This window comes from Callionymus lyra, chromosome 5 (genome assembly GCF_982586985.1).
Source record: "Callionymus lyra chromosome 5, fCalLyr1.hap1.1, whole genome shotgun sequence".
In the NCBI taxonomy this organism is placed as follows: Eukaryota; Metazoa; Chordata; class Actinopteri; order Syngnathiformes; family Callionymidae; genus Callionymus; species Callionymus lyra.
Genome location: NC_141822.1, coordinates 33,269,715 through 33,288,554, shown reverse-complemented (window position 1 = coordinate 33,288,554; position 18,840 = coordinate 33,269,715). Strand labels below are relative to the sequence as shown.

Genomic DNA, 18,840 nt, shown 5'->3' with positions numbered 1-18,840 from the left:
ATGTTTTTAGTCCAGACTGTTTATGACTTCCTACCAAGCATACAACCGGCATTTCTTGGGTAAAACAGAAACACCATCATGTTTCCGGTGACCAGGATAAAGATCGCTGGGACACCTCATCAGCAGCTGCCTGAAAGCCCTGGGAAAAGGGTCACGACTCTTAGCACCCACAAGAACCTCAACGAGCTTAAGAGAGACAGATTCCAGTGAGATGGGGAGGTTGGTTGACTGATCACCTTTGGTCAGTTTCCTGAGCGAGAGTGTCTGATGCTAAATGACTCAAAAAACCCAATAACATCCACATGATGTATCTTTGACCACTTTAAGACCCCAACCACACACTCAAACATTTTTTTTACTGTAAAGTTGAAAACAAGCGACATTAATGTTCTGGGTAATACTTCCAGAAACTCTGTTGTGAACGGATGAAGACACACTGGAGGCAGCTTAACAAGACGCTTTTATTTAGAAAAAGAAAGGTGGTAGCTTTGCCTTACACTTCACGTTCTATCTTATTGTTCTTTTTATAAATTGGAATATCTATGCATGCAGTAATGCATCAGCCTCTTAGTTGTTCGTCTTCCACAGAAAAACCAAACACAAAATTCCCCTGAAGAAGCAGATGAAGCTGCTGGGAGGTTTGGGAGAAGCAGGAAGCGATGTACAGTCTGCAGTTGCATAGAACAGCACGTGAGGTTCTTCAGCTTCACATCAGCATGCTGCTTTCTCGTGCACTTGGAAGTGTGCAGGACCTTGTTGAGTCCCTGTTGTCCCCCACCATTCGAAGCAGTTATCTCAGAGACCTTCTCTGCTGGACCAGAACGACGCTACTCCTGCTTAAGTGCTAACATTGAACGTAAAAAGCAGATCTACATCAATATATAACCAGAGCAGACTCCTACAGCCACTCGAGAAACACCTGGGGCAGACATTGGAGTTTTGAAAGAACTACTGATGTGTTACATTGTGCTGATGGGTATAAGATTGAAAATGTTTGAATTAGAGGAATATATCGCCCCCCTGTGGAGAGGAGACACGTTATGTTATCACAAATTAATGGTCTGATGAAAGAAGCGGCCCATTCTTCAGAGGTGGTGCTTGCATTCTAAAAACCATGGTTAATGAAGATAGTTGTTCAAATGTCTTCCTAACATCGAGGACATTGCTTTATGAAGCTTCATCGGCACGTAGATATGTATGTATTTCTAGAGCGGAACAGGGAATACTGGATTTGACGAGGTGAGTGCAGTGTGATATAAACCTTATTTAATAAAAAAACATATCTTTCTGAAAAATGACTTTTCATTTGGTCAATATAGGACACATTTCTTTCTTCAACAGACACGTTAACACTTATTTTTGAATCTATAGAGCAACTATTTGTTCTGCTCTTTGTCTCCAAATGCAAACTTTTGAGCAGCAACGTAATTTGATGTGTTTCCACAAAACACATCAGGAAGACATTTTTTCACTTTCCCTGGAATTCACAGCAGAAGATCTAATGTTCCCTTCTTGAGAGTTCTATTGCAGAGTTGTGCGCCAATAGGACTAAAGTGTAGTTTCGTTCTTAGAACGCATGATTGACTCGACCTGAAGAAATACTGAACAAATATATTGCTTACATGACATTGTGAAATGCTACAATGATAATTGGAAATATCAAATCACTCTCAATGAAAGTGATATCCAAACAATCTTATGGGCTGGAAAGTAAAATAGAGATAAAAGGTGTATATATATAAAACATATATACCATTCTACAAGTTGAATAATCTTTTTTCAAAGATCATTTTCACCAATTATGTCTTATAATGCTTTAATTTGTCAATTTAACTGTAAGATATACATTACCACTCACTTATTTTTCACTTTATTATCCTCTACCATTATTTATGATCCTTTTCTATTTATTCATGAGAAGATGCACATTTTCTTAGTTTTTGATTATTTTACTAAAATGTACAGAACTACTCTGTTGTTTTATGATTTTTCTTTTTCCCAATGAAGGCATGTTTAGATAGATGAAACACAAGTTTAAATGTAAAGAAAGACTGATCTAACTGTACTGAACGTCATCTGTGGGGTGGTATGGTCAGAGGACCATGATTGACAGTCAGGCTGAGACTGGCTCCTCCCCCTCTCAGTCATGCACTCTACTGTTCAGTTCATGAACGCAGCAATCAGAAGGTTCTGGAAAGACTCATTCTTTGTTTTCTTTTTTCTTTTTTTTTTTCAACCATTTATGGGCGAGACTTCCCTCGTCCAAACACTGACTTGGGTACAGGAAGGAGGAAACATGCTCTGCAGTCAGGGCAACATGCCGGCTACAACACGATGGGAACACTTCATTCCTCTTCAAACTTCTGTCGAGCAGCGTCGGTGTTCAGTCCAAAAGAACTATGTTAGTGACCAAGGCAGGAACTGGAAGTGCTCCGTTTCACAGCTTGTTTTATGCTAACGTCAGTCAAGATGCATCATCATCATCACTATATTCTGACACGGCTGTCTGATTGCTGATGCTGACGTGACTGATGGCAGACTATGAGAGCCTGTCGTGTCCGGGGCCATGAATGAAGCTACGCTACAGGAATGCTGTTCTTGCTCTTTTTTTTTAACGAAAAGTTGGTGAATGTGAAGCACCAGTTTCAATGGTTGCGGTCCCACCCCCTTACAGTAAACATAAACAAACTACGGAACAAAGAACAAAATGGCTGACGAGGCCCAATCCCACAATTAAGAGTTAAAAACCAGACCTCTCCAGCACACCTGTCGCAGGAGAGTCAAAAATGCTAATTAGGAAATATCAATGGATGCAGAGCTCCATCATCTATTAACATGCAATGAGCTAAACGGCGAAAAGTCGACCCAGGACCAGCGCGCGCTGGATGTCAGCAGACTCTGTGAGAAGGACTTCCTGCAGACCAGGAGCTATTTCCTGTCACTGAGAGCGTCTTTCACCTCAGTTACGTCTGGCTTTGAGGTGACAAATAGTGTCGCCACAGCAACTGTTCCTGCTTCATGTGTTTTAGGAAGAAAACAAAAAAGGATACAATTTTGGGACAGTCTCAGCTTAGCGCCAGCGTTCATCAGGGTTTGAGTCAAATAAGTGATGACCGGGTTCAGAGCCGGTGCCGTGAGTCGTGGCTGTAGCTCCCCGGAGAGCTTCGATTACGATGGGGTTTGTATGAGTCGTGATAAGGGTCCTGGTAGTCCTGGTATTGGTCCTGCTGCTCCCGACTGTGCTGCGAGCCAGACGACATGCGGTTGCGTCCCTTGTGTTGCCGCTCATTGTGGTAGTTCTCGTCTGATGTCATCAGGTTGCGCCGCTCGTTGGCGGTGGAATGGTCAGCCGTGTGGTTGTTCTGCTGCATCCTTTGGCTCTGCTGTACAAGCACAAGTGACCACTGGTGAAATCACCTGCTGACTCAGACACCTGGGCATGTCAGTGAGGCACTATCACAACCACAACTTACATATGTTCTTCTGTTTTGTGTAATGACAAGTTTAAACCAACACCCATGACACAAGTAGAAATGTATACTTGATTTGTTATTATGTTAAGTATGAAAAGCCTAACGTATTTCAATCAAAGTTTCCATTTTCCTTTATATGCGTGCCTTCCAAAAAGCTCCTGCCGCTTGAATATTTAAAATGTTGAAAAACATCTTCGAAGGACATTATTCTGGTGCTGTTTAGTAAGAACATTTGAGACAACATCAAAGCAACATTGAAGGAAAAGTAAGTGGGTAAGTAAGTAAAGTAATGGTTATTTCTAGACCAAGGTCACAAGGCGCTTTAACAATCAAAAACAATACACAGTTAAAATATATACTTTAAAAGGTCAAGACAGATAAGACAAACACAGGAGTCCCAGAAAATCAGGGAAAAGACTGCACAAATAAGAATGTCTTAAGATGTTTCTTGAAGGAGTCACTAGATCCATCAAGCACAAAGAGAGAGGAAGATCGTTCCAAAGCTTAGGAGCAACAGCCTGGAAGGATTTCTCTCCTCTGGTCCTGAACCGTGTGCGAGGAACCATCAGTATTTATTGATTTGTATGTTGCATTTGTTTCATTTTATTTTAAGTTATTTTTTTAATCATATGAATCTTCTGTCTTCTTCGTCTCCAGTAACCATCAGAAGTTTCCACAATCTACACCTGACGTTGTGCATCACTGGTTACTTGATACACCTACCACATTCATCACCTCATCTTTTCGGTTGTCATTTTATCCATTCATTCTTAAAACAGTCTTCATCCAAGAGTGCGTCTGAACATTCTACGGTGTGAAAACAACCTAGGAATGTCCACTGTGGTAGAACAATTTGAGGATATTTGATGGTGAAATTGACTCTTGTGGGAATTTACCTGCAGTCCAGAAATAGTGGTGGGGTACGGGGTAAGTGTGGTGGGGCCCAGGTTGCGTCCAAGCAGCGGGTTCAGAGGTGTTGCCATTGAGGTGTGGGTGGCTTTCCAGTAGGCTTCAAGGTATTCAGCGAGATGCTCGCATGCGTCCTCCAGTTGGTTCTCATCCAGGATGATATCAAACATTTCCTGGCAACAGACAGTGAATAAAGTTGTTTATTTCAACCGCTATTATTTTAACAGTGTATTTGGACTTTGAAGCCACCTACAGGAGGACACTGGGCCAGCTTATCAGCTGCAACGAGCTGGACGTTAAGGTGTTTGCTCTGAGACTTTCCTCTGGACTTGACCAGCCGCTGCAGGACCTGGAAGAGCAGAGAACACCATGACCTTGATCATCAGAATGAAACATGGGGTTGCTGCTGAGTAAAAATGCAGGCTGAATAAAGTATCTGAGACCTCTGCCATGAGCTTGGTCAGTAGGAGGTCATCGACAGAAGGTGATATCACGGTTAAACTAAAATGCAGTTACGACTCTTGTGCTGGTGGCTAAACTATTTTCAATCCAAAAATAACCTAATCGCCACATTGTTGGCTGGTTGAAAAATAGATGTAAGGACCAACCTGGCCCCACGTCATTCTGTCTTTTCTGAGAGAATGACAGTCTAAAACAACATGTAAACTAGAGTGAAAAGTTCTTATTTTTTATTTTCCAAGTAACATCATCAGATAGATGACCTCTTGACAAAAATAAACAGAGAACACATTTTAGAAGAACCAAAGTTGAGGGTAACCAGGTGGTGTGTCAGCACCAGTGCTTGTGCTTGCATGCTTGTGCATGCTCCTAATTTGTGTCTTTGTGAGCATGCCAACTTTACATTTCTCTGTTAGTGGCAAGTTCTCCAACATTTATGTGCAAATGAGGAAGTTTATTAAAAAATTGGTGCTTTCATTCAGGTCATGAGTGCTTGTGCCGTTTCATGAGCGGAGGAAACACAAGCCTGCGCAGGAAACCTTTAACTGTTGAATGCAGGTCAATATTTCTAGATGTTCGTCTCCACAGACAGAAGAGGCAGTAGCTGAAGAGATAATAGAATATTTCTACATTAGATGGTGAATAAATTAGGTCTTATAAGGGCAAAAGTTGCTTGTGCGACTTGATGAATCACATGATGGTAGTAATATGTCAACATGGCAAGAAATGGTATCATAACAGTTATTGTTATAAGACCTTCAACTGTTTCCGTGCATCATAGGAGTGACTTCAACCAGCTGGCACATAATGTTGCATATGTTGTCGGACAGTATATACTGTATGTATTATGTGCCCAGATGTGGTTCACAGATTTTGGGCTTGGCAAAAAAAGGTGGATGGTTCTGTTGTGAGATCTAACGTGTGCTTGTATTTTAAAAGTTCTTTTGAAGTCTTATCCTGTTTTGTACTGTGTTTTGTGCCACTCATAGTACGGTGCACGGTACCTTTGGTGAAGAAACTTTCACATGGACGATGATTGGAGCTAATGAGGTCTTGAGGAGCTGGGCCGGGTGGTTGATTGTATCAGCGTCCAGGACCACCAGCTGAAGGGAGCGTGCCAATTCAAAGATCCTCTCGATTTCACTTTGCACCTCCGCTAATGTTGAGAATCAAATTTGTTTTAATAATGCACATCACACTTGAACGACGTGAATCTTTCTTACCTAAACTGGAGCGAGTGTTGGAGCGCTCAATGATGGCTCTCTTGCTAGGGTTGTTCAGGACAGACCGTTTGGCTAAAGATATGTCTGCCGTGACACGAGTGATGGATATTCTAAAACATAACACAACCTTTTAGTCTTAGGCTAGCCACTTGTATTATCAGGCGTTTGTTTTACCTGCCGTCAAATCTGTGCTTAAGGAAATCAAATAGAGCTTTCTGCATCATATCCGTCACCTGGTGCCAAGAAAAAACACTGTCAATGTACTGTAATGGTTTTGCCTTATTGGTTGCATATCATTCAAACAACAATCATAATATCATGTTAGACTTCACGTCATGCAAACCTGGCATCAAGTAGTTTATGAGTAACTTATGCCTTCTTCATACCTCATACCCTTTCAGTGAGGGCCCTACTAGAACCACAGGCCTCATGGAAGGAACCACGTCATAAGGGGGGACGTGTTCAGTCTGTCAATGCAGAGAACATTTTTAACCACAAAAAGATATGACATCAAAGACATAGATTAGCGATGAATAATGGGAGCTGTCTGATTTTTTCTGGATTATTCTGAAGTTTAAAAAGTTTTGATTATCTGCCATATTTATGAATGACTGACATGAGGCCACTCTAACCATATTCTAGTGTAAAAGTAATCAGACATACACACAAAGAAGTAGCTGGCAAATTAATATAACTAAACATTGATTTCAAAAGTCATTGAAGAGCATTATTGTAAGAATAATTTCATAGTTGATGTTTTATGGCTCTCTCTTCAATCTAAATTAAATGTTAATAATTGAGCTGAACTTTACAATTGAAATTGAAAACTTTAGCATCATGGTGTAACACTTTTCTGAGAATCTGATGAAGAGTCTAGAAGATGAAGAATGATTATGGATGTTTTTTTTTACCAACACCGACTTACCACTTTCTGTTTCTGCTTCCCTGTGGGAGGGGAGAGAGGAGAGCATTGTCACTGTTTGCTGTAGTGGGAGGCGACCGTTAACATCCAAGTAAGCATTTGCCTAAGACTGGCAGGAGATCAATATCAAACATGTGCAAGTGTTTCTATACTCCTATGGTTATATTCACAAAGTCTCATGAGTGCAGTTCAGGGGCGCTTAGTCTTGTCGTTGGTAAGCCCCAGTCTCAGAGCGCCTGCAGTCCTCAACTGGAGGAAGAGGAGGATCATGGGAAAATATGCCAACAGCTCTACGCAGTAAACTTAACCTCTATGCAGAGACACGGGAAGCCTTAGATACAAATTCTATGTTGTTGTGGTTGAAAAAGCAAGGCTCTAATTTGGCAACTGGCTTTTTAAAGCCCCCTCCCCCTGATCGATGCCCTCACCTGCCGACGATATAAGAGGTCGGATTGAGGCAGACACCTCATCCTCTACACTGGAAGAAGAGTTTCCTCCAGACTTACTGGAAAGACAAGAGGGGATAGAGAAATATACAGTCGTGTTAATGTTTGAAATGATAGAAAAAAATTGGATTTAAACATTACAATTACTGAAATATCAAAATAAAATATAGAAGAAAGTTTAACAGCTCTTTCTTAACATGACAGAAAATATATTAATAGAAACTTTCAAAAACATAGTACTTATTATTGACGTTTCAACTTCTATCAGAATACTTGCATATATGACTGGTAATACTTATACTTATACTTTTATGTGAATGTTCTACTCTACATGACACACACCGAGATCAGTTCCTCATTTATCAACAGAGAACGCTCTTTCGTCACTCTTACCTACAACATGAGGATAGACATCCAGTTAACGTGTCTTCTTTACCAGGTTTGTTCTTACTGTCAAGGTCGTCTCACACACCTGATACTGTGTGTCTTTTGTTTGCTTCCAGAAGGGACTAGTAAATTAACCTGTCAGGATTTAGCAGTCAACTATTTAATACCGTTACTTGACTGAATGTTCAAATTAATTGACCCAACGATCAGAACGTTTAGCCTAGAATGTACCTCAAATTCAATAAAAGGGGTGGGTGAGAGAAGGATGTTAACCAGACGGACATCATGAAAACCTGTGGCACCCTCTATCAGAGGAGTGGGCTATGGAATGATATACGATATACTGGGGTACACGTATACGAGTTTTGTTAGGGGCCAAGAGACAAACAGAAACTGAAGAGGAAGCCTGATTCGATGGGAAAACCTTAAAAAATGTACTATAGATATAATAAAACTTGGCCAAAGTGGTCATTTCAGTTTATATTTTAAATAAATTCAACATAAATCATTAACTATGGACGAAACATGATGATATAAAGGCTTGTTTCATTCATCTCATTTCAAGAGAATACGTGTTCAGTATATTATCACAAAATGCTGAACACACACATTAGGTGTTTCCGATCAGTTTTTAAAAGTGTTTTTGGCAAATTGGTATAATCTTGGCCGACAGGAATGGTGAGTGTTTTCCAACTAGTCATGTGATGTCTCAAATTAGCTTCACTAAAGACTGCAGTAGTCAAGCAAAAATGATGGCAGGAAAGTAACACCTCTAACAACAAAAGAAATTACAAGATAAAAATGTAAAGTATGAAATGAGAAGAAAGCCAAAGATAAGATGTTGCTACAATGACATGGTGAGAATGGAAACAAGTCATGTTTAAGACAGGGCAAGGATACGAGCTTGTATTGTATAGGAATTGTTGGTAGAATTGTATTAAAAATATTTAGTTTTTTTTATTAAATTATAATTTTATGTTTTCTCGCATTTCTCTGTAAGTAAATCTTTACGGTTGATAGCTCACTTCAGTCCCAGTTAAATAAACCCTTTTCTGCTAACCAAAGCTATTCTCGCCGTATTTATATCCATCCTTATATGTCTCCTCTTAAGTTGTCTTATAATGTTACCAGTCCTTCTCTCTAAAAGCTCTAGCACTGTTTCATGTCAATGTGTTGAGTGAACACAGAGGGAAGTTAGCGGAGTCAGCTCCGGAGCTTGTGTCTGGGGACAGGTAACCAACCAAGAATGTTCAATAGTGTTACAGTGTCACCAAATATGCTCCCCGGCGTAAGAAGACAAATGACTACACAAGAATCACCTCCCCAAAGATCACAGCACCTCAACTGGCTGGTTGCATTGTTGCAGGTGCCCATTGTGTAGCAAACATGTACTTATCAAGGAGGGAGAGATTGGCTGACGCACACAATGCATATCTCCCACTATAACTATATTAACTCATGTTCTCCCTGTTGTGAGGAAATTGACGAGGAGATTGTGCCATGAGGGTCATCACTGCTTTTGGAGCCTCGTTCTTACCTTTCACAATTTTTTTATCACAATCCTTGAGCCATACAAAGAGTATTGCAAAGGTACAGAGAACATTCTAAGGTTCCCAAAAAGGAAATAAAGCTTTTCCAAATAAAAATGCTTGAACACACAGTGACCACTGTGAGGTGTGAGTACCCCAATTTACTTTTTGATGATGTACGCTAAAATAAAGATATCACTTTGGCAATATGAAATCCCTTAGGACAAAATGAAAGGTTTCATCATTTCCATCACTTAATTCCCTGTTTCTACTTTAGCAAACCACCAGCAACTCACCACCTTTGATTTCAGTTGTACAGACATGTTTAGAAGTTTAAGCTACACACATTTAATTTTGAATTCACACTTTGTGATCGCGCTGTTGATAAATGAGGGTCTCAAAAGGAACATTTTTTTATTGTCATTTCATTCCCATAAAGTGACATTTTTTGTGCTCAATTTGTCACTAATGCAAACCAGAGTATCATAATATATCTGAAAAAAATAATAACTTATTAAAAAACCCTTACAAAGATATATATTTAAAATACTCATCCTATTGTATATCGAAAGTGGGTCTGATATGATTAAGCAGCAACTCAATGTCAAAAAGAAGAAGCTGTAAACTGACAATGAAGAATATCTGGTGACAATTGCTCGACTGAGAAGTATGACGAACCAAAGAGCTTTTATGCTACTTACCCTTGAACTCGTCCTCTTTTTTGCTCCTGCTGTAGCCGGATGTTCTCCAGCTTAAGGGGACTGGGTATGAAGCCGATCTCACAGCCTTCTTTCACCAGTCGACCTATCCACCAGTCATTGTTGAATTTCTGAGGAAACAATCGAGAAAGTTATGATGAAGGAAAAGCAAATATACATTTAAAGTTGATTTCAACAAGAAAGAAACCTCTTTGATGTGGAGGAAGTCCTTGGCATCAAATGAGATGGCTGTTGCTGGAACTGGAACATCTTCATCCAGAGCACCACAGTAGCTGACATTGGTTCTTACAGCAAAAGCAACTGGTTTAGTCTAGAAGACAGAACAAAACATGTTTTTTTTTATCTTGGTCAGTCATTAAGCATGTTGCTGCAACCTGGCTTACCTTTGCTCTCTCAAGTTGAACGGTGGCCTGCTGTTCTCGTTCTAGCCGACTCTGTCCCGGTCCTTGGCTCTGGCTGGGACTCTGGCTCTGGACCTGAGCCTGCACCTCGCGTTCCTCTTCGAGAGACACATCGGAGTCTGATGGTCTGCTTGTATAGGAGTCTGCTGAGCCCTGGAAGCAATTTTACACAGAACTTACTTATTGCTTGCAACTGCAAACTTTCACATTCAGTGTCAGGAATGAGGTCACCAGCTAATTTTAAACCAGGGCACATTGTATCCTGCCATAATGCCAAAAGAGAAAAAGTATGAACCAACAAAAAAAGATTTATATATGATGGTTTTTTTTCAAGTTCAATTAGTAATAAATAATAATATGTACAAAAAAAGCCATCATTGTCATGACCAGGGTCATAGTTTTACTTAAGTCCATGAGGGCAAAATTAAGCCTGGTCTGCAATTTTCCCACACATTAGAAGTCAATTGTGTCCCTTCTGAGAACTTTGCCCTTCCTACTTGTAGGGAAGGATTAAAGGTAGGATCCAGGATGAGGTCAAAATCAAAAGCAAAAAATATTAACTTGTAATGAAAAGTAAAAGCAAAGATTTTTTTGACGATTGGATAGTAAAATATCAACCACAAGGGGTGATGATGGCGTGAATTGAAAGAACAGAAAGTGCGGACAACTGATGTAATTTTTCTTTTTAAAAGGTAAGAAATATTGTGACTTTAGTAATTGGGTACATAAACTAATGGTATTCAGGGTTGTGCTGTTATTTTAACAGGTAAAATAAAGTAGACAGACGGCAATCCTAGCGATACCAAGCTAACAAAAATCTTACTTCTGTGTCTTGAAGGATATTTTTTCATAGTGTTTATTTTATGGTTCTTTTTTTAGCTTTAAGAGGAAGGACATACTAACCAGTTCTACACCAGTTACAAGAAACTGTTTTGTATCAACTCTTTATATGCTTTTCAAGGGTTGTTATCAGTGTAAATATCCAAACATTAAATACTGAACTTTTGTGCGATTCCACAAATCTTTGTATCTGGGAATTGGTGATTGAAGATGTTGTAATTTCATTATAATGAGACTTAATAATATAAGCTTTACTTAGTAAGTTAGTAATTAATAAGTTATTTGTAAAGCACCTTTCTAGACTAGAGTCACAAAGTGCTTGAACAATGAAGCAATACACATTTAAAAATAACTTCACATTTAAAAACCCTCTTCCGCTGGATGTTCATGTTAATATTTCTCCTATTTTTTAGATACTTTAGCATGTCTCAAAGAGTAAGCCTCACAAATAAAAGTCAAGTAATGAGAAAAATGAAATTTTCTTCAAGACTTTTATCTTGAACCTCATCATCGGCAATTTATGGGACTTTGGCCAGAGCAATGAGGCTCTCAGCTCTTCTGGGAGAAACAGACATTGCTTGGTCAAGCGAGTGAGATGATCCCTTTCTCTCAAAAAGCACATCCATGTCTTTTTTTCAGTTGAGCCAGAATGTGTTCTATGAAGAGTGAACTACATCTGTACAAGAGCAACTTGTATAGTATTCAGTCGGAGTTTGAAGATTTATAAAGTATACTGCTGAAGTAAAGGTACTGCCTATTAGACAAATTAGTGTATGAAGAAACTATGGGAATAAAAAACTGCTCTCATGAATGTAGATAATGTATGTAGTATTTAATGAAAGTGACTGGGTACTATTCAGGATGTGAACGACGCAGCATATTAATACAATATAAAACTTTTCCAGTGGGTGAGTTTCAGTGGGGGGGGATATTTTACAAGGTTGTATTTTGATCACATAATGTTAAAGTTGTGCTGTTTTTGCCGCTTTTGCCTCTCTCTGTCAACAAAGACAGTCTTGCAGGGTCAAGATTTGAAGGGCCATACAATCTACGGTTATCTGCTCATACAATTGGGAATAAGGAGGTCTGCAGGAAAGTTAGTGACTACATTTTACAGTCAAATCTGTGCATTTGGTAGATAAATACTGAGTCTAGGATAGTCTATTGATTGATTGGTGATGATTATTCCAGACTTTTGCGCAACCACATTGTCATGACATAAGTCATGGCAAAATAAAGTGTGAAATTGTATCATACATTCCATTTGCCCCTAAATAAGGCAAATTAGTAAAAATGTAAGATTTAAAAATGAGTTATCTCAACCAGGGAAAACCACAGATTTTTTATAGTCTGGGACAAAACAGCCCTACAAGACGATCAGATTGACCAGATGACAACAGAGAATACACAAGTGTATGACAAGGCTGTTGACCGGCTTGAGAAATTGTCAAAACGTCAATTTTTTTTTCTCTCAAATTGTTACATCAATACTTGTATTACCAATGACTCTCCTGTATCAAACTAGAGGTTTATCCACAGAAACTGCAGCCAAACCATAAATGGCATCTTTTGAAAGGGAAAAATGGACGATCAATGGATTCAATATTTTCTTATATTCTTTGATCTTAAAAATATAAATCTTCTGACATAAATGCATACTGCATACTCTCATCGAATGTAAGCAGAGCATTTCAACAAGGATTAATTAAGAGAACTACAAAGATATATGAAATCTGAGGGCAACTTTTACACAGCTCAATAACTTAACTGTAGTTTATATATTTTTTTCAAGTTAGATTTGTAGAGCTATTGCCAGGCCACTATGGCATTAAATGAATCACCTGATTCTATCTGAGATAATGAAATGGCGACTTCCTCTTCAAAATATTTTGATATGGTATTTTGATTTGAGCGTAAATAACTGCTGCTTTAAATGTTTGTTTTTGACCAGTAACAGGTGCATAAAATCCTATTCAGGTGTAATGGTTGGTGAGTATTTGTAGATGCCGACATTGACCCTTGTTCTTTTGGTGGTCTTTTGCTAGTTCATTTGAACAATCGGCCACTAATGATGACTCAGTTACAAGAGCCATTAGTCTAAAAATCAATCCAGCTCAACATCAGAGCTAAGCTTTTTTTCCTTCATTTTACAAGCTAGCACTAGCCAGGCCTGACATCAGCACAGTGATTATCAAGAGTGCCCGTTTGCCGAGTGGAATGTTTAGGAAATATTGGTAATAAAAATGTCCGCGAGATATCAAAAGACACAACTTATAAATATATATTTTTTAAATGTTTACAAAATCGTGATGCTTCAGAATTACTGATCATCTCATCTCTGACAAATGTGGAAACTCACAGAGCAGTATCATTGTGTGATTCATCCACTTGAATGTACCTAATAAGATCACGATCCATGTTTCTTCATACCTCCACACACAGCCGCTCGGTTTCACACAAGGACAATCAATATGTACGTTAAAACGATGTCGTGAACGTCTCTAGATTTGACATTATCCTAGAAGGGGAGAGTTTGCATCAGTGCATTAATATCTGACAGCGAGAGGAGCAGAATGACAAATACTCGATAACTCCAACATGTCAACACATATTACATATCTGGAATCAGTACAGATGAAGAATGAATGTCACACATGAGATGCTAGTTACCTAACCTGCACCCCCACCTTCACAAATACACCAACACCCACTCACCCAACCCCCTTACAGCCTCTATTGCATCCTGCTGTACTGCTGGCTAACCCACGGTAGGCCTCAGATGTGTGCCGCTCGTGAGCCTTATCCATCGATAATGAGAGCACAAAAGAACAGATCGCTTCAGCATCTCACGACACACTCACCGCCTCAGAGTCTTCAAATCCATGCAGGTACAAATTGTCATACATGGAGGTTGAATATTCCAAAGAGCGACAATAAAAAAAAAATCAAGGCAAAAAAAGAATGAAGACGAGGAGGAAGAGGACACCGGAGAGTGAGAGAGGAAAAGAGGGTGGAACAGGGATGACGGCAATCCCCCTCTCTCCACAGCAGCAATAATTAAAAAATATCAGCTCTCCAGTTGGATCACGCCTGGTCTTCAGGAGGCCTGTCGCTTGATGGAAGCAGCTCCTGGGTGAGCGGTGCTGCCGGCGGATCACGTTATAGGATGGAGGGACTCTCTCTGGAGGCAACTCGATCCTGGCATCTCATCTCATCAGCCTTCCACATGTGCATGTACAGACAAACACATCTACAGCAGCAGCGCTGAATCCTTCCTCAATATCCAAGCCTGATGACTGAGCCAGTGTGCAGGAACGCCATTGGCTGGCTGGCTCACAGCTTGGATGAGCACTCAGCTTGATTTTTTTCCCCTTTAGTGCGGAGACGTAGCAAGCATGGGGGAGGGGGATGGGGGTGTTAAACGTGGGTGCATCCTCCATTTCCATGGTATCTGTGATCCTGCCTCTTGTTTAAAAGCAGAGCTATTTGGACAATAGGTTTTTGGTTGATAAAAACATTTTAATAATACATCTTTATTTAGATCATCAAATCCTCTGACCTTTGTTTTACACCCAAACAAGCATCCCTTATGCTCGGTGATGAAAAACTGGGAGGAGACTGAGACACCTGACGTATCCAAGTCATTGTTCTTCTACTGCTTCTCTTTTGTACCCGTCACTTGTACGTCATCTGTGCTTTTTTTTCCCTCATTCCACTTGGTCTCAGATGCCTTTAATTCGACAGCTTCTCACCACAATGTCGTGCTCAGCCTCTTGTCTTCAACTATCTGCAATCACCTGCAATCTCTGTCACGATCTTTCTCAATGTCATTTGAGGTTGACTTTCAATTTGTCATTTCAGTCATGGCACAAGCATTTCACTATATTTTAAGCCATAATGATTTCTGATTCCTGTTAAAATGTTTAAGTGAAAATGAGCATGGGCACAAAACCATATTCTTTGTCTGTCTTTGTCTTTGTCTTTGTATTTGATATAATTTGCATCCAAAATGATGCGTTTTGATCCGTTACGACTGTCTAAAATGTTCTTGCCGAACAATTAATGAATCAACCAGGCTTAATTATGTTTTTTAAAACATATTATTATTTAGCTGTATATAATGATCCTTTCTAAAATGTATTTATTTTGTATTTGGAGTGCCGAAAGACAGCTTCAGGTTACCTACAGATAATGATAAATTAATAAATAATTACTTAACTCATAATTATCAAATTGATTTTGAACACATTAATTTGAATGAAAAACATGGATGTCTTTGAGACTATGGACTTAAATATTTCCATGTGTTTGGGGAAATATTTACTGACTTATAATATTTTCAACAAGCAGTCCCCCCCCTTTTTTTAAGAGAATATGATTGGGCTTTTCTATGAAGTTAAGGGTGCTTATGTCCCACATACCCGTAAAATGAGATCTGTACTCGTACTATTAACTTTCATTCAGTCAACTACATATTCATACTCATAATACACGAGGTATGCATGCGTTATTGAAGACTTGTAGTTGTTATAGAACATTAAAAACGTTGGCTATATTTTTATATATTTATATAAGTGTATGAGTACAAGTTAATAAAGATGACCTCTTGAATCTATAAAGATTTGTTTTGCACCTCGATCATCAAAAAAATAGATGAATATATTCTACACACTCGTAGCATGAGGTCTGTACCCGTACTTCAAATGTGCATACAGATAACTCCATATTTGTACCCTTAAAACATAAGGCACACTTGTTTAATTGAAGACTTGTAGTCATAAAATAATTTAAAAAAATTACAACTATATTTTAAGTTTTACATCTAAACTTTTTTAACTTAAGTTTTTTTTTTGTTGTAGCAAATCATTTGAGATCCAAGATAAAAATGACTTCGCTTGGGATCAAATTGTGTTTTTTTTAGTGCTATGCCCTGAACTCTACTGACTGAGGCCCCTAGGCTGATGACATCATGAAACCTGTCACCTTACTCTGAGACCTGACGATGTCATAAAATGTAAGCCTGTCCTATATCTACCAAACTACGTTCCTTTAACGATTTTAAAGGGATTTGATTCTCAGGTTTCATTCAGATGTTGATTCAAGCTGTTTAGATAGCGATGCAGCCAAAGTAGGGACGAAGCACTGCAGCAGCTGACTCACCTGTTCATGTGTATGCGTATTTGAAGTACAGGTACAGATCAAATGCTACCAGTGTGTGGACTATATGCACCATTTAGGCCGTGATTGAGGTGCAAAACAAATCTGTGACTCACACCTGCTGATTCAAGAGGTTGTGTTTAGTAACTTGTGGTTGTACACTTTGAAAATATAGTTTGTTTTTTACGACTACAAGTCTTCAATTACGCATGCGTAATTTTACCAGTACGAGTATGGGTATTTCTTTTGATAACTCATGTTATGATTTCTTCTGATTGCATTAAATAGTGTTAATGAGTAGCCTCGGGTAGAGACAAATGGCTCATTCAGATGCGTTTCCTTAAGTGGTGAATTATGAAGCACTAGCTGAAATACCCGATTACCTGGTAACGATTAAGAGAAAAGGTGTGAGTTAAGAGAGTTCGGTGGATTATGTTCAATACAACTGACAAAATTAAATTGTAAAAAAATGTATTCAATATGTTATTAATATGGTATCAATTTCATTACATAGCATTTTTGTCGAGTGGTTTAGATGTTTATACAACATTAAAATCACACACAATTACACAATTGTCTATATATAGTTGATCTACGTTTTATAAATCTGAATCATTTAGAGCTCACTCCTTTTCATATACTGTATAAAAAACATTGGTTTGGGATTATCAAACCGAGGGCGCCATCTATAGGCCTAAGAGAAAATGTCATATTCAGTCAGGTTCGATCTTCCTTCTGTCTTTCTATCACACTCACACGTTTATTGTAAATATTAAAAAAAAAACCTGTCTCAGGATGAAGCTTGTGGACGTGGTGCTGCCATCCGACCTCTTGAGGCGACTTCTTCTGGAATAAGTTCCTCTGTTTACCTGTGCAGCCAAAAGAAGAGACAGAGAAATGTAATTGACAATATGAATAACAATATCAGAGAAATAGCTCTCGAGTATAAAAAGAGTTCCTTCGGAGGAAACAAGTCAGTTCCAGCACATTCCAATAATCTAAACCAAAACAAAAAGATAAACAATCTCTCTAATAGTCATTAGTTTGTCTATCATCAGATGAACTGTGCAAATGATCAGACGTTTTTCATTAGGATGTAAATATTCAATTCAATTCAATTTTATTTAAAGTGTCTTATCATAACAAAGTTATCTCAAGACACTTTACAGTTGAAGGAAGACTATAGTGGAGAAAGGAAAAAAAGATCCCAGCAATTCAACTGAAGTGGTTGTATGGAAGTCTGGATAAAACACAACTGTTACCTTTGATGAATTCTATCACTTCTGGAGGAGGAATCAATCTTATGGCAGCTTTTGGCCTCGTTTTAAATCCTCTACAGAGTCAGTGACAAAGTCATAACCTACTTCACAGATTTTTGAAAACCAGGCCATTCATATGGGTCGCCATCTTTCCATCTCTCGAGCTTGATGGAGTTCAAGAGAAGTTAGATGGACTATAATTAAACAGCTATTTATACCGACTCCCAAATAAACTCCTGAGACAAATGCCCCAGATACATCTTTCCTTTCAACTTCCGTTCACAGACTCCGGGAGATACAGGTGTGTATAGGCTCTGTCCATCCAAAAAGAACCAAACAAACAAACAAAATATGAATTAATAAGTAAAGCGGGCTACAGGAAAAGCAACATACTAAAAAATGTTGTATATGAAGCACTGCTATTTTTGGTTTGAGTCACTTTTTTTTAGGAAACAGAAAACTAATAAAACTGTAGAAGTAAAAAGTATTGCCTTAAATTACCTTAATTATATCGCAGAGCAATTCATACTTAAATGGAACTGTGAGAAAGAAAGAAAGTTACCTGGAAAATGGGGGCTTGGATGCCTTCTCCAATCTTGTTGCGGATGTAGATGTGCCGCGACATCTCTGCGAGGACATCGGTCCAGAGGGCGGGCTGCTCGGGCTGCTCGGGTCCCGCCCAGCGGAGAGGCTTGTGAGCCGCGTGCTCCAGCTTCAGGGGCTCGCGAGGCGCGGCGGGTCTTTGATCTGCAGCCGCGCCGCACTACACTCGCCGCTCGCGCTCCCGCTGCTCAGGTGCATGACGAGCCCCGGAGGATCATGGGAGCGGCTGTAGGTATATCCGTCGACGCTAGATGGCGCCACAACCACTCGGAGCTTCAGCTGCCTCCACAGACTTTCTATACCAGGATTAAGGTCCGGAGACAGGCTGGTATGAAGGACGATAAATAAAAAATATATATATAGATGTATAAATACATAACAGAATGTATAAATAAATACATGTGTGGATAAATATAATTATGTCAAAATATATAAATGACTTCTGACTTATTTTTTGTCGAATAACGGTGCTATTTCTACGAACGCATTAATTTAGTCATTTATACATTTTGA

At 39.1% G+C, this 18,840-nt stretch overlaps 1 protein-coding gene and 1 long non-coding RNA gene across 5 annotated transcripts in view; both read right to left on the bottom strand.

Moving 5' to 3' along the window:
• Nucleotides 1-447: 447 nt before the first annotated feature.
• LOC148080386 (voltage-dependent L-type calcium channel subunit beta-4-like) lies at nt 448-18,452 on the bottom strand. 4 transcript variants are annotated; one of them, XM_087792073.1, is made up of 14 exons: nt 18,287-18,452; nt 17,251-17,334; nt 10,451-10,621; nt 10,255-10,377; nt 10,050-10,177; nt 7,415-7,491; nt 6,990-7,009; nt 6,451-6,531; nt 6,239-6,297; nt 6,065-6,174; nt 5,846-5,997; nt 4,636-4,731; nt 4,370-4,555; nt 448-3,380 (listed from the first exon to the last, which is right to left on the bottom strand). In XM_087792073.1, exons 1-14 carry the CDS (start codon nt 18,347-18,349, stop codon nt 3,120-3,122), a joined length of 1,611 nt encoding a protein of 536 aa, XP_087648199.1. In that variant the 5' UTR covers nt 18,350-18,452; the 3' UTR covers nt 448-3,119. The 4 variants fall into 4 exon arrangements, with proteins under 4 accessions (XP_087648199.1, XP_087648198.1, XP_087648200.1 ...); XM_087792072.1 differs by having other exon boundaries at nt 448-3,383; nt 18,287-18,451; XM_087792074.1 differs by lacking the exons at nt 17,251-17,334; nt 18,287-18,452 and adding an exon at nt 14,170-14,763 and having other exon boundaries at nt 448-3,383.
• Nucleotides 448-18,840, bottom strand: part of LOC148080382 (uncharacterized) — a 45,697-nt gene continuing 27,304 nt past the window's right edge. The window contains exon 2 of the long non-coding RNA XR_015711351.1: nt 448-566. This is a non-coding gene — a long non-coding RNA (uncharacterized LOC148080382). The remainder of the gene's footprint in view (nt 567-18,840) is intronic.

What these genes read in the sequence shown, in the direction of transcription:
- LOC148080386 (XM_087792072.1), bottom strand. Translation starts at nt 18,349, where the DNA reads ATGTCGCGGCACATCTACATCCGCAACAAGATTGGAGAAGGCATCCAA. An exon ending in ACTTCCTCCACATCAAAGAG is followed by an intron (nt 10,178 to 10,254) that starts GTTTCTTTCTTG and finishes TTGTTTCCTCAG; the next exon opens with AAATTCAACAATGACTGGTG. An exon ending in ACCTCTTATATCGTCGGCAG is followed by an intron (nt 7,010 to 7,414) that starts GTGAGGGCATCG and finishes CCCCTCCCACAG; the next exon opens with GGAAGCAGAAACAGAAAGTG.